The sequence below is a fragment of the Lutjanus erythropterus genome, chromosome 22 (genome assembly GCF_056507025.1).
Source record: "Lutjanus erythropterus isolate fLutEry1 chromosome 22, fLutEry1.hap2, whole genome shotgun sequence".
In the NCBI taxonomy this organism is placed as follows: Eukaryota; Metazoa; Chordata; class Actinopteri; order Lutjaniformes; family Lutjanidae; genus Lutjanus; species Lutjanus erythropterus.
In genome coordinates, this window is record NC_139338.1 from 8,321,228 (window position 1) to 8,336,023 (window position 14,796).

Below are 14,796 nucleotides of genomic sequence, written 5' to 3' on the forward strand. Positions count from 1 at the left end.
TGAGAGAGTACTGGCAAAGAATTTTCCTGATTTTTGATCCCTTTATTTGCAGATCTGAGGGAGAAGATCAGCAAGTCAAAATGAAATGCTTCAGGTAATTCTATTTTTCTTACATCGCATTAATGTGCCATCCCTTGCCACGCCTCGAAAAGCCTTTGTGTCTTTTAATGTGTAATCTGACCTAGTATTTTGAAACCAAAGGGACTTTCACAATATATAAAAAAATGCATCATGAACTTAAAGTAATTGACCCTTCATTGCTGTATGGTTTTGCTCTGTGCTCCATAAACAGTTGAGCAAGCTTGGTAACTCCATCAACTGTCTGCTTTCCTGTAAAAGCAACATGTAGTCACATCCTGAGTTAGCCAGTGTTAGCAAAACTAATTAATTTTACACTACTTAGTTAGCTAGTGTTTTCACAGCAGAGTTCTCTCCATGTTGTGGGTTGAAGTTGTGGGTGTACTGCGTGAACAGGAGGGGGCTGAGCACACGGCCCTGGGGACTCCCGTGTTGAGCGTCACTGTGGAGGAGTTAGACCGACAATCTGAACTGTCTGGGGTCTGTTTGTGAGAAATTCCTGTATCCAGTTGCAGAGTTTGGTGATCAGGCCCAGGGTGCTAAGTTTGTACTCAGCTTCTTGGGGAACATTGTGTTGAATGCTGAGCTGACATAAACAAACACTTGTGAATCTTGTCAATCAATCATTTTTCTTAAAATGGCTATCTTGCTAGATTGGTGTAAGCTACTAATTTAGTTAACTACCAAAATAGCATAAAAGAGGAAGCTGATCAAGGAGGTACCAAAGAAGGGTCAATTATCTCCCCCCTGAACAGATACAGTCGGTAGAAAGTTGTGGTATTGACTGTCTGATCTCTGACTACACTTACAGGGAGCCTCACAGCCAGATTGAGAAGCGGCGGAGGGATAAAATGAACAATCTCATTGACGAGCTGTCTGCCATGATCCCTGCCTGTCAGCCCATGGCTCGAAAACTTGACAAACTCACTGTGCTACGGAAGGCTGTGCAGCACCTGAAAGCCCTCAAAGGTAGCTCATAACCCATCTGCTAATTCGAAACATCAGTAATATCTATTTTGCTCCATCTAGAAGCTTGTGTGTCCTGTGTTTTCAGCTGGAACAAGTAGCGCCTTCACAGACACCACCTACAAGCCTTCCATCCTGCCTCACGATGACCTCCGGCACCTTCTACTCAGGGTAGGTACTCATGTACGACCCCAACTTGTCCTGCTTAGTGACACATCTATCTGTCCATTGATTGTCTATTTATCTGTCTATTTATCTATTTACCAGGCTGCAGATGGTTTCCTATTAGTTGTAAGTTGTGACCGGGCGAAAATCCTGTTCATCTCCGAGTCTGTCTCCAAGACCCTCAACTTTACCAGGGTGTGTTACACTTCTACATCATACACGTTGCTGTTTGTTTGAGACAAGTTGCTTCCATGGACACTTCTTGCTGTCGTCACACCAAAAACCACAGCCAGTAGTCCCTCCTAGGACACTGATTTGCTGCACCACTTTTGGTGCTGACACAAATGGATAGCTTTTTACCTGTTATTTAATATCAATACAGATGCCATTAAAAAGGTCTACTAATAGAGCTAAGTTGAGCACCAGCCTTTTCATTTAGCTACGTTACTGAAGGTAACTTTCTTCATAAACCTGCAGGAGCTAGCTAGTACATCTAATGTTAATTTTCCATATATAGTTTACTGCCATAGTGTCACTGTCTAAACTCTGGAGCTAGCCGGCAAGCTAACAACAACAAAATCTTACTCATGGTTATCAAAAATTCACAGGCAGCAGCTAGTACCTTCATAACTTAAAGTACATGTCTCTTGTTTTATTCAAAGACAACAAAGGGAAAAAATAATAATATGGAAATAATAATTCTAGTTAGTATTAAATCTGTAGTGATTTAATATACCTTTCCCCATGATGCAAAACCTAAAACTTGAAAGTAGCATAAGCTAGCTAACATGGTTGCCAGCTAAAATGCTTCATCCACTGTTACAGGAGTTTACAATGTGATGCCCCAGCAGTTTATGGATGATTTATAAAACTTGCAGTGGCTGTATAGTTTGAGAAATTTTGTTATCGGTGCGTGTTCACCCACCAGTGTTTTTAATGAGCATATTTTACCAATTAATTGGTGCTAACGGAAAACATACTTTTCTTTACTGACTGATTTGTGGTTAAGGAAAGAGTGTGAAGCCTTATATATCTTTTTCACTTCATTCTAACAATATTGAGTCGGTCATATTTTTGATTTGTCAGAGAACCTTGTACTGTATTTGCTTTTGTTTTTTTCATTTCTGTTTGGGGCTCCATATAAAATTTCCTCCTCATCTGCTCTCAGCATGTGTATCAGCCTGCTGTTGCCACATAATTGGTTTGTGGCCAAGGAACCAGGTCTTTCCGACTCAGTCTTCACATAAATTGTCATTGCGGACACAAAATTGTGCGAGTCTGCAGGTTTTATGAGAAAACAAAAACACATGAAGCGTTTTACTGAAACCCTGATGAAGGCCTGATAATCCTGCAAGTAAAACTTAATAATCAAGACTGTTGTTGTTCCGCGGGGTGAGCGATCTGAGCTTTTATCCATGTTTTGAAAGTCAGTTTATAGTGTTTGGCAGTCAGAATGAGAACCACACCTGCTCTACATTCTTGACCACATTTTTCAGCTTTGAGACAGACAGTAGGCAAGCAGAGAGGAATGGAGATTAGGAGGGACGCAATAGAAAAGTTTCTAAAGAAATCTGACTCCATGTCTGCAGGGCAGTATGTCTTATTTAGGGGCTTACCAGTAAACCATGACTGGATACATGCAGCAGAAATTCCCCTTTTGGTTTTACTCTTAGAGCTCAGATGCATTTACTGTATGTAGACATGATAAACTGAATTGTCTCGATACCTTTTAAATTAAGTTTTGATGCATTGAGCTCGTGTCTCCAAAAATATTGATATTGCTAAATATCAATACTGAATATTTGAAAAGCTTCCAGTATTCATTTTTCACAGTCTTGCCAGTTGAGAAATAAAATATGTCAGTGTGCTGCACATATTTGGACTGGTTTTCAAGTGTGGTGAAAAAGATGTAAAAGTCGTATCAACATGAAAAAAGCAGTAAAATAACACAAGTCAAGAAAGATGTAACAAGATGATAAACAACTAAAGGGATATAACAAAACAGAAAAAAACATAGTGAGACCAAAAATGACGTAACAAGAGATGAAAAACAATGTAACAGATGTAACAGGGTGAACGATTATTTTCATTATTGATTAATCTGTGGATGATTTTCTCTACTATTTGATTACTTGATCTATAAAATGTCAGAAGATGTTGAAAAACATTGATCTGTGTGAACATTGTTTTGTCCACAACCCAAACAGATTCAGTTTAGTGTCAGAGAGGAGTAAATAAACCAGAAAATATTCACATTTAAGAAGCTGAAATCTGGTAATTTGGCCTTTTCTTCTTTAAAATTAAAGACTCAAAACAATTAATGATTGATTCATAATCGGTTAATCATAACAGCTGTAATCGATATTCTGGTACCAGTACACTTTCTGGCTCTCTTTTTTTCTCAGTGCCTTGTCTCATTTGCTATATCTGTTGTCATGTCATAACCTGAGTCAGATTTTTCCAGGTGGTATCAAAAATAGTACCAATATTTTTTAAGGTATGGAATCGAAATTAGAAATTCCAGTATTATGACCATACTGCAATGAGCTGTATGATGATCAAGACAATAGAAGCACAGGAAAGGATAAACAGCTGAACAAACAACACAACAAGTTTTATGAGTCTATAAATGTAGTACAACATGAACAAAAACAATAAAATATAACAAATGGATGTATGTCATTTGGGCTCACAGTTGGAGCTGACTGGGCAGAGCTTATTCGATTTCGTCCACCCCAAAGACATCCACAAGGTGAAGGAACAGCTAGCGTCTTCAGAGTTGTACCCTCGCCAACGCCTCATTGATGCTGCTAGTAAGTCTGTTGCCATGTCAGGTTTAAGAAACATCTAATTTGGACACTGTAACCAAATATGAAAATTGAAATTAATGTGCAGCATTGTATGTGCAGCAGGTGTTCAGGTCCAGGCGGATGCCCCCGTCAGGCCGTCCTACTTGACCACTGGAGCCCGGAGATCCTTCTTCTGCCGGATGAAGCACAGTCAGGTGGCGGGGAAACACGAGGACAAGCAGTTGCAGCCTAGTACTTCCAAAAAGAAAGGTGGGTTCAGACTGGAGGCGGGCCTGTAAGGGCTCCCTAACACCTACTCAGTAGCTGCACCCGCCCATGATGTCACATCAACAATATCGTCGGGCAGATGTTGATTTTAGCTCAACATCCATCACAGGAACACTTGTGTCAAGATATTGGCTATTTATCCAAGTAGCAACAATGATTCTGCGTTGTTCCCACAGTAAACACAGATATGAACATTAAATCTGGGGGACTTTTACATTTTTAAACTTGACTTATTGTCTGGTTAGGTTTAGGAAAAGATCATAGTTTCTCCTGGGTGTAAATAGCAACATTGGTTATTTACAACCCAGGTACGAATAGCTTTGATGGTGCCTGTCTCTGTCATACTAGACTATATACACCCATGTGTAAGTAGCCACATTTGTCATTTACAATCTGAGTACAAATAGCATTCTCAGCTACTTACCCTGGGTGCTTGTCTCTGCCATGCAAGGCTATATGCACCCAGGTGTAAATAGCCACACTGGCTACTCCTCCCTGTGTGCAAATAGCTTCGTTGGCTACTGACACCTGGGTGCCTGTCTCTGCCACACTAGGCTATATACACCTAGGTTTTAAATCAGAATCAGAACCAGAAAAGAGGAAAACAATGCCACAGTCTCACACAGGGAGAGGCGAAGGAGACCAAATGTCCCAGATCAGATTTATACAATTTAACAAAAACACGAACCTTGGTTCAGACTCTCAGGTGTGAAAATGCCCTTTCAGCTGAATATGCACACATAAAGACATAACCTTGACTTTTCTTCAGTTTATGTGACCACTGGTTGCACTGATCTAACCAGTGCTGTGTCCTATTTTCAAGTAAGTACTTCCAAATGATTCTCTGTGTGGAATACCAGATGGATGTGCTGCAGGAGGCAACAAAACAAGTGCCAAAAAATTAGACTGAAGTGTATTCAGTACCCTCTCTGTTTATGAAATGGACTTTAACACAGAGGGATTGTTTTATTATGTGTTGTATTTCATCAGCTAAAGAACAGAATTCTGCAGGGAACACTGATTCATTGTATGCCGGCATGAAAGTGGTAAAATATTAACATAATATTTCAGCTATCAGCTGTCTGACTCCAGATTTATTTACATTTCCATTTACAATCAGTGAAGCAGTTGAATCCCAAGCAACTTAACAGACACTAATAAACGGGCTGCATTGCAGTAAAACCCACTCATCTGCTTCTTTAGGCGAGGAGGATAAAATTTAATCTCAGAAATGTTTTCTGCCGGAGCCAGGTCGGTTATCCTGAAAGCCATTTTGACCATAATAATATACTACAGTAATATGATATCAGAGAGGTTTCACCTACAGCGGAGCATGACAGAATCTAGACACACAGAATACAAATAAACACAGAGAAACACACTGACCCTCTCATCTCCGCACCTCTTTTTCAGATCAGCGCTATTTCAGATCATTTTATTCCTGTAAGCTCGCGCTCTTGAGAGCACTTGAGGTGATTCAGCAGAGAGGAACAGCTCAGATGAGTTAGTTCTTGAAACGACTGGAAGGATTCAGCTTTATATATACAATCATGCTCAGTCCTTGGACCTGCAGGGCTCTTTGGCCCAAACAGATGAGGAGGAGGAGGAGGATGTGTGCCGAAAGATTAATAAGATATTTATGTGCTTCTAGGCAATGAGGTCAGTGTTCAGGCAACCAGTGGAAAACAAACAAGTACAATGGAAAATATATTCCCTGCCTAAGAGGGAATAAAGAATTTATCTGATCTGGTTCTGGTGCAGAGATGGACAATGGTGGACGTGGGTGGATTGTGACCCCCCCTACCACCTCCATTCACCTGTTGATAATGTTTGCTGAGGTTATCGGTTGTGTGACTTTGATTTCCATGGAAAGAATGAACAAAAACTGCTTTCTTATCTCTGTAGCTGCGTATTTAAACCACTATCTAAAGTACTGTTGTTTGTGTTCCAGGTAGCTCCTGTTTCTGTGAAATTTCGAGAATCTCCAAACCAAATAAATGAGTAGTTACTTAAACAACTCAAAAAACAAAAAAAAAACAAAGATGTCATGACATACCAGAACATTTTGTTAAAACACACAAAAATGTGTCTTTTCCAAATGTAATTTAGTGGAAAGAATTCGGTGTTCGATCCAGGTTTTTTTCCAAACAGATACCACAGTTTACAAAAACATGTCCTGCACAGGAAGTAGGTCAGCGTGACTGCATTGTATAACCACAAAGAAAGAAGACGGTCCAAACCCCCACTTACTGTACACCTAATTGTGGTGATAGAAAAAAGGAGGCGTGTCGCCACCCAGTGGCCAACCTCAGCAACTGCACTGCAACAAGGGAATCAATGACTTTTAAAGCCCATAATATTATCTTATAGTGACTCAGTGCAAAGGTTGTCATAGGCAGCTGGACTTGGAAGACTTCTTGAAGACGTTTTTTCCTCTCATCCAAGGAGCTTCCCTCCATGTCCATGAATTGGTGGATGTTTAATGAATTTTCAATGTCTTGCCAATCATCATCTGAATTTCTTACGTAAACTCTGATTCCCATTTTACTTTTATGTATTTAGTTGAGTGTTTGTTCATCATTGGTGTACCGCAGATATTGTTCTAGTTTTTGAACTGATCATAATTTGTATCACACCATTCACTTCCACAGAGGGATCTATTTTGATTTCTTTCTTACAATCGTCTCTTAGTTGTATCTACCTATAAAATTCATGCTTTTCCAAATCATATTTATCTTTCATATGATCGTGTATCAAGTTGTGATTAAATTAAAGTTATTATTTTATAATTGTATTTTCAAATCTTACAGACTTGTTGTTTTTGTCCACAGACTCTTACAGATACTGCACCCTCCACTGCACTGGATACATGCGGAGCTGGCCGAGCAGCCAGCTGGACTCAGAGGGCGACGCCGAGAAGGAACCGTCAAACTTGACCTGCCTGGTGACGGTGTGTCGCCTCCTCCCCCACGTGTCCCACCAGCCTTCCAAAGACGTCAACGTCAAGCCTGCGGAGTTCATCACCCGCTGTGCGATTGACGGCAAGTTCACTTTTGTAGACCAGCGGTGAGTTTCCTGATCTGAACTGCGTCCACTTGCACAAGTTGTCATTTAGCTCCCTCATGTGACTCATGGATTTTTTTCTGAACATACGGTTCCACTGAGAAAGAAATACTGCGGTCAAGTGAGCTGCTGTTTGGGAAAACCCAGTAGAGCCAATAGCTGCTTGGATTTTTCTATTAGTCAGTTATGGTACCAGTGCTTCGAGTCGCCTAAAAGGACAAAAGACTCACATTACCAGGGGTGTAAGACTTTGAGGAAAGCAGGACTTAATGTACAGCCGGGGAGAGCCCACAAAAATATTAAGATTAATAGCTGTGGATGTAGGGAGGGGTCTGTAGAGAATGACTGTGTACAGGGTCCAGAATTACACTAAAGCAATAATTTCACATAATACTACACATCATGTTTCAAGTCCTATCTAATTTGACATCACCAAATAAGTCCTAATTTGATAAATTTCCACACTAGAAAATTAAAGGGAAAGTCAGAGACCATTCATAATTTCCTCTTCTTCTTCTCCCTTTAAAACTAGGCAGTAAAATAACTCCATATTTCACAATGTTAAAACCTCTTAAGGAAAAATGTTTAAGACATTTTAAATAATGAGGAAATTGTGAATGGTACAATGTATTTTGAGCTGACTCTTCCTTTAATTTTCTGGAATGGAATCAGTTTTATTAAAGTAGGACTTATTTGGTGACACAACATTCAACAAGGCTTCATTAAACCATGATGTGAGAAGTTAGTGCAGTAATATGAGTCTTTAGTCCTTTTTGGCTCCAAGCACCTGTACTGTAACCGTAACAGCATGAGTAGATGTGCATCAAAATCCAAGCAGCAGCTGGCTTGACCAGGTTTTTGCAGGTTTTCGCACATGGCAGCTCACTTGGCCGTAGTAAAGAAATGGCAGAGGCGTGTGGCGGCGAGGAAGCCTCTGAGCCTACAGCATGAGTTTTGTCAGTCCGACTGTCAGTGGAGATAATCCTTTGTCTTTGCCGTTGTTTCTCAGAGGGAGCTGTACATCTTGATGGCATCACATGAAACTCTTCTCAGTTTTTTGGGAAGTGATTTCATACCACAAGTATAGTAAATCATTTTATCAAATTTCCCACATTTGTGCCTGCTGAATGTTACGTGTGGTGAGACTCATTTATGCAGCATTCACTTTGATTCCATTTCCTCTCATCACTGTTTTTTAACCAGCACAATCCTGAGAGACGACGAAAGAGACGGAGAGCGCCAGAATAACTCACTTCTCTCTTTATCCTCTCCTTCTCCCAGAGCCACGACGGTTATCGGTTACTTGCCGCAGGAAGTCCTCGGCACGTCGTGTTATGAGTACTTCCACCAGGACGACCTGCAGCACCTCGCAGAGACACACAGGCAAGGTGATGGAGCAAAGACACCACAGCCGGTTGAGACAACTGTACCCCAAAACCAAATATCCATGTTTGAAAAATGGGTAACAACTTATTTGAAGGGTCATGCATAAGATGTCATTACACTGTTATAACATGTTATTACCAAAGTGTTAGAGAAAAATGCAGCATATATGTTAAGAAAATGTTTTGCTGTGTAGTTCAAGGAAAGAGAGCAACTGTTTTTCATTATTGTCTACTGTGCTTTGTGATGACACCCGTGTCCAATCTTTTGGCAGCTCTTCGAAGCAAAGACAAGATTGAGACGGCATGTTACAAGTTCAAAACAAAATATGGCTCCTACATTTCACTCCAAAGTCAGTGGTTTAGTTTCAAAAATCCTTGGACCAAAGAAGTTGAGTTTATTGTGTCGTTAAACAGGGTAATCTCGTGAGTATCGATTCATTTGTTTTTAATCTTCTTTTAAAGCAATCCTGATACAATCTATCTACCTGTCTCTGTTTTTGTGTGCAATCATGTTGCCATAGCAGTGCTTTAAAATAGAGTTTATTCAGAGATAAAGCAGCATAAATATTCCTTTGCACCAGCAGGGGGCCTGGTCAGACAAAAGATGAAGAGGCAGGCAGCTCAAAAGCACTTCAGGGTAAGAAATACATACTGTATATAGATATGGGCGTTGATGTCTTGTGTGTAACTGGCTGATTTTACCTTTTTTTTTCTTTTCTTCCACAGAAGACTCTAAGCAAATACCTATAATTCCTGGCCTTTCCAGCGGTGTTGGCACAATGATCTACGCAGGCAGCATAGGGACCCAAATCGCAAATGAGCTCATCGACTCTTACAGGTGTGTAGTGTGTATTAGGGCTGCAATTAACAATTATTTTCATTGCTGATTGATTATTTGTTAGTGTATAAAATGTCAAACAATTAAAAACAGGTTAATCACAATTTCCAAGAACCCGAAAGTGACATCTTCAAATTGCGTCTTTTGTCCAAAACCCAAAGACTTTTCATTTATTATTATATATGACAAAGAGAAGCAACAAATCCTGACATTGAAGAAGCTGGAGACATTTTTACTTGAAAAATTACTGAAATGATTAATCGATTGTCAAATAGAGCTATAAAGAGTGATGGTTGTAGATTTATGGGTTAAACACAGGACTCTCCCCCTGGGAGACTGGGATTTGTGTCCCATATGAGTGTTGACTTTTAATTTTTAGACTTCAGTTTCAGTCACAGTTTGTGTAGGTTTGGAAAAAGATTGTCTCTGCCATGCAGTTGCAAAAAGCCACACTGGCTATTTACACTGCAAATAGTGCAAATAGCATTTTTGGTTACGTACGCCTTGGTGCTTGTCTCTGCCAATCCACGTAGAAATAGCATGGTTGGCAACAGACTCTTGTGTGCTTGTCTCTGCCATATTAGTCTATATACACCCACGCATAAATAGTCACATTGGCTGTTTGCACCCCAAGTGCAGTAGCATTGTTGGCTGCCCATAATAAATACAAATATGAACATTATATCTTAGATCATAGGGGACTTTTACATTTTTAAATTTGACAGATTTTTAAAAATTATTTTAGGATTTCGGTCACAGTCTGGCTAGGTTTAGGCAAAAAAAATTTTTTGGTTAGGTTTAGGAAAAGATCATAGTTTTTCTCATATGTAAATAGCCACACTGGTTATTTCCAACCCAGATACAAATAGCTTTGTTGACTACTGACACCTGGGTGCAAATAGCATCTACCAACAGCAATAGGACATGTATGTGCATATACATCTTTAATAACCCAGAGGAATATTTAGAATAAATTACAATTTTTCAAAAATCATTTTACCTCCTGCTGCAGGATGAACTCCTCTCCATCAAGCGGAGCTTCCAGTCCATTTGGTCCAGTCCAGGAAAAACCACTGGTTTCCCCACAAACCAGCAGGAGTGTGAGTGACCTCGTCATCATTACAGCATATTTACTTACTTACACACATGTTGTTTGTGTTTATGAAATCAAGCCATAATCACTGTGCTTGCTGGCCTTCTGATAAAGGTATAAAGTGAGTAAAAATATTCAGTTTTTCAGTTCACCTTAGTTTTTCCTGTTTTTGAGACTTTTAAGAGTTTACACTTAAGAGACATTATTTGTGTTTTCATGTTTTTTTTGTTTTACTGTCAGTTTTAGTGGCATAAGGTTTAATTAAAATGCTTAACTGGGGAGTTTATATGGAAATGTTTTTTGACATTCTTGTAGATTTGTTTATGTAAATGTATAGTGACATGTCATTTATGCTAATTTGGTGCAGTTTGGTATTGTATGCAAATTAAAGCTAGCCTCTCATACATTTTATACTTTCAAACAAATTAATGGTGACATGGGGAGTTCCAGTGTTGTAAGCAGCTCAGACAGGTCAGCAAGACAACTGAGTCTGAAACCACATGGAACAATAATATCATATAAAAAGTACTGTTACTTGTAATAGAATTATTCCCTTTATTTATACCTTACTTAAAGTAAAGATTTGAGTTGTATTTCCACCACAGCATGCTCACGTCCTTATATTGTCTCTATTAGCTTATAATTCGTATTCAAATGTGAGATGTGCTAAAGCATACATTAAGATGTCGTTTAAGTTGTTTTCCTGAGTTGACTTACACGCTTTAGTGGAGAAAGGTGAGACATGAGGCTCTACGCAATGTTTTAACTTTAACGCGACTTGTTCCAGGCGTCCAGCAAAGAGGAGGCAGCAGGCAGTTCATCACAGTCCCAGTCTGACTCGGGGACAGCAGCGGGCGTTAGCAGTGCAGCTTCTCAAACTACAGGTACACTCTGAAGGATATTCATAAATCCTGTCCAAGGTTAACAGTCCTTCTCTGCATCTTGCAAAGAGCAAATGGGCAACACTTACAAAACTGGTCCAAAGGCATCAAAAATGCTTTTGACGTTTTATATTGGCAAAGAGCTTGAGCCCCTCCCACGGTTTCACAGCTACGGTCCTTTAATCTTCATCCAGTTAGGTGATACAAGAGGTTAAAGCAGTAAAATCCAACATTAGTATAATTGCAGTTATGTTTCACTCATCATATTTTTATGGGTATTTTGAAGTGTTGCATTAGAAGAGGCTCATGGAAAGTTAAAAAAAAATTTAAAACAAAAAAAATTAAATAAAAACATGAGTAATTAGAACACATAACAGGATGCTTTTATAGCTGAGGACTAGAAGAAATGTTAACCAGATTATTGTTTTGTGATTTGCACATGGCACTCAGGTCTGCTGCTCTTATATGGATTTATTGTTGTGTTTCCATATGCTTATTGCAAATTTCCTGGCACCGTATCCAATTTAAGATCAAATGCAATTCATCAACATACTCAGGTGGGTAAGAACAGATTTGGTTGTGTGCGCACGTTTCATGAATCCCCATTGGATTTTTCATGGTTTCCTCTTAGTGCTTTGTTTGAGAACATGCCTCATGCATGAGGCCCATTGTCTACAGATCCAGGGTTCCCATTTAGACACAACCTTTATTTTGAAAAGGTGTTTCCATCCTCTATTTAGCATATTAACTCTGTTTAGAAAAAGCAAAAAACACTTAAGGAAGAAACTGAGAAACCTTTTGTAATTGTGATCAAAATGTGCATAAAAACACACTGATGGAAACATAGTTAATGTCAGTAGTTTCTGTCAAGTTAATTATATGTGCCTAACCTCATATTGCCTTTATACATAAAATACAAAAATAAAATAATATATGTTTTCCAGTATTTTAAACTACTTTCTTTCTGTGGAATCCTCCTGTATATCCCTCACAGCTCGCTAATGTTAAAATGCTAAGATAAAGTTAGTTAAAGTTAGTAGGGCTTAAACATTAATGTCTATGTTTGGTTTTGTTACAGATTGGATTTCATTTCACTATTAATGTATTTTTTCATCTTCTCATCCTGAGTGAAAAAGAGTTAAATTAACCATGAAAATAAACCTATTTGCTTTGTTGCAGAGGACAGTGAGGCACCTCATTTTTGCAGCCTTTACTCAAACAGAACTGGGGTCCCTCTGCAGTAGGACCATTTTTGTAGCAACTCAGTGAACAAGGCAGAGAGAGAGAATGATGAGAAAATGGGTTCATCTAAAACAATTTATCACCAAATAACAGAACACATCGATCACTGCAGATAGGTGATACTCCGGCATGTCACGGTTTCTAAGTTTCTCTGCTCTGTGTGACCCAGGTGAGCCGTCCCAGCTGGACTTGGACAACATGGTGGTGCCAGGGCTGAGCAGCTTCAGCAGCGACGAGGCAGCGATGGCGGTCATCATGAGCTTGCTGGAGACGGACGTAAACATGAGTCAGTCGGGGGACCTTGAGGAATTACACTGGCCTTTCTAGAGGGACGGATGTTCAGCCCCTCTCACATGCTCTTGTGCCGTTTTCTTGCCATGTGCCGAGAACTTGGGCGTTCAGTTGTTCATCTGATGTGATTGTGACTGATTGGCCTGGCCTTGCACATTTGAACCCACTGGACTTGTACCAAAGGCCGCAACATGTTGCGCGTGTGGAAGCTTAACAGATAGGAATTATTACGACTGTGATTAGCTTGTTGGTCCCTGCGGCTCTCGCCTGAAGGAATGCGAGGTTAAAGTGTCCCTGGAGCCTGTGGTGATTCAGTGTCTTCCTCAGTGACACTTCAGCATCCTCAGAGGGGCTAAAACCGAGACTTTCCACGGCAGAACGATCCATCTGTTCGCTCTGCTTGCCCCCCAGTAAAGCGACCGATGTCTGGAGGACAGTCAGACTCCTGCCATGTGCAGTGCTGCTAGAGAAACTCATCGAACCATTGACATTTGCGAAACCTTTCGGCACCCAGTGAAGATGTTTTTCATAACATGATTGTTCCATTTTTTTACTCTGTTTTTTAAAGATCCCCTCCCAACACATTTTATGTCAAGCTGAGTAATGTCTGTCCAATATTGTGTCCACTAAGTATTCAAGAAGGCTAAAAAAGAATGTCTACCCCGACTCCCCTTTATTAAGAATTGAAGATTCATCACTGAATATGCAAACAGGGAGATGCCGCAGGCCTCGCACAACACCCACCACCACTATTGGTCCAGTTACACTCCGTTTGGAAGATTTTAGCGAGCGCAGTCTGGCGTGGAATCATCATATGATCTGAACGCTTCATCCAAGCTGAGTTATAATAATAATGACCATAATTTTTTTACCATTAGAAAATGATTGTGGCCAAATGTTTCACACTTAAATTTCAAGAGGCCAACATGCAGCATCACCAGCACACAATGTCCAATTTCACCAGCTAGCTATTAACGCTATCAAAAACCACAGAGGAAGTGGGTTACATGGAGAAAGCTTTACTTTGGGACTGTTTTTAATTAAATAAATACTTGAATATTGACTCCTGTTTACAATTTTGGTCCCAGGATTAACAGTTGGCATGGAAACCAGGTTCACCTGATGCTCCTGAGCAGAAGGAAGCTGAAACAGAACATATACATATTTAGCTTCAAAAGTTAAACTACTCAACGCAAACTTTACCGAAAAGTCAGTTTCTTGTGTGTACGTTGAAGGGTTCTTTTTGCCACTTTTCACTTTAGTCATTTGCACATTGGACCTTAATTGGCTACCAGTTGTGACGTCACAAATAATACTCATGTAGACGTCTCAAATTTAAAAAGTAGGAATGTGACAACAGCCTGCTAGGTGAAAACCACACCCGTTCAAGGTGCAATATGTAAGAATATTAGTGTAAAACTTTAAAAAGTAACTGAAATTATCGACAAAATGTGAAGAAATAACAGCTTCGATGTTATGTCAAAGACATTTACGCATCGTGTTGCAGAGATGCTAAAGTTAGCGAGCGAAACATCTAGCTACCTTTGTTTGCTACTTTACACAAGCTCTCTTAACTTTTTAGTCGTATAAAATGAACAAAATAAACTTAGAAAATATCAAGAAAGGATATACAAGTATTCCCACACCAAGTTTCTCTCTTTTATGGATCTTAGACTAACTTAATGTCCTTGTTAACTCATCATAAACTACCTTTCAT

The 14,796-nt window shown here is 39.7% G+C and overlaps 1 protein-coding gene across 6 annotated transcripts in view; it reads left to right on the forward strand.

The window, feature by feature from the left end:
* The window catches only part of LOC146306594 (basic helix-loop-helix ARNT-like protein 1), a 32,060-nt gene extending 18,867 nt beyond the window's left edge, over window positions 1-13,193 (forward strand). For 4 of the 6 annotated variants that reach the window (XM_084710703.1, XM_084710704.1, XM_084710699.1 and 1 more), the window contains exons 4-17: window positions 53-94; window positions 890-1,047; window positions 1,133-1,215; window positions 1,312-1,404; window positions 3,905-4,022; window positions 4,119-4,268; window positions 7,118-7,352; window positions 8,631-8,737; window positions 9,007-9,157; window positions 9,316-9,371; window positions 9,461-9,572; window positions 10,585-10,672; window positions 11,453-11,549; window positions 12,958-13,193. In XM_084710703.1, coding sequence (XP_084566829.1) covers window positions 53-94; window positions 890-1,047; window positions 1,133-1,215; window positions 1,312-1,404; window positions 3,905-4,022; window positions 4,119-4,268; window positions 7,118-7,352; window positions 8,631-8,737; window positions 9,007-9,157; window positions 9,316-9,371; window positions 9,461-9,572; window positions 10,585-10,672; window positions 11,453-11,549; window positions 12,958-13,115 — 1,648 coding nt within the window. In that variant the 3' untranslated portion in view covers window positions 13,116-13,193. The remainder of the gene's footprint in view (window positions 1-52; window positions 95-889; window positions 1,048-1,132; window positions 1,216-1,311; window positions 1,405-3,904; window positions 4,023-4,118; window positions 4,269-7,117; window positions 7,353-8,630; window positions 8,738-9,006; window positions 9,158-9,315; window positions 9,372-9,460; window positions 9,573-10,584; window positions 10,673-11,452; window positions 11,550-12,957) is intronic. The other 2 variants (XM_084710701.1, XM_084710700.1) reach the window with 2 other exon arrangements.
* Window positions 13,194-14,796: the final 1,603 nt, after the last annotated feature.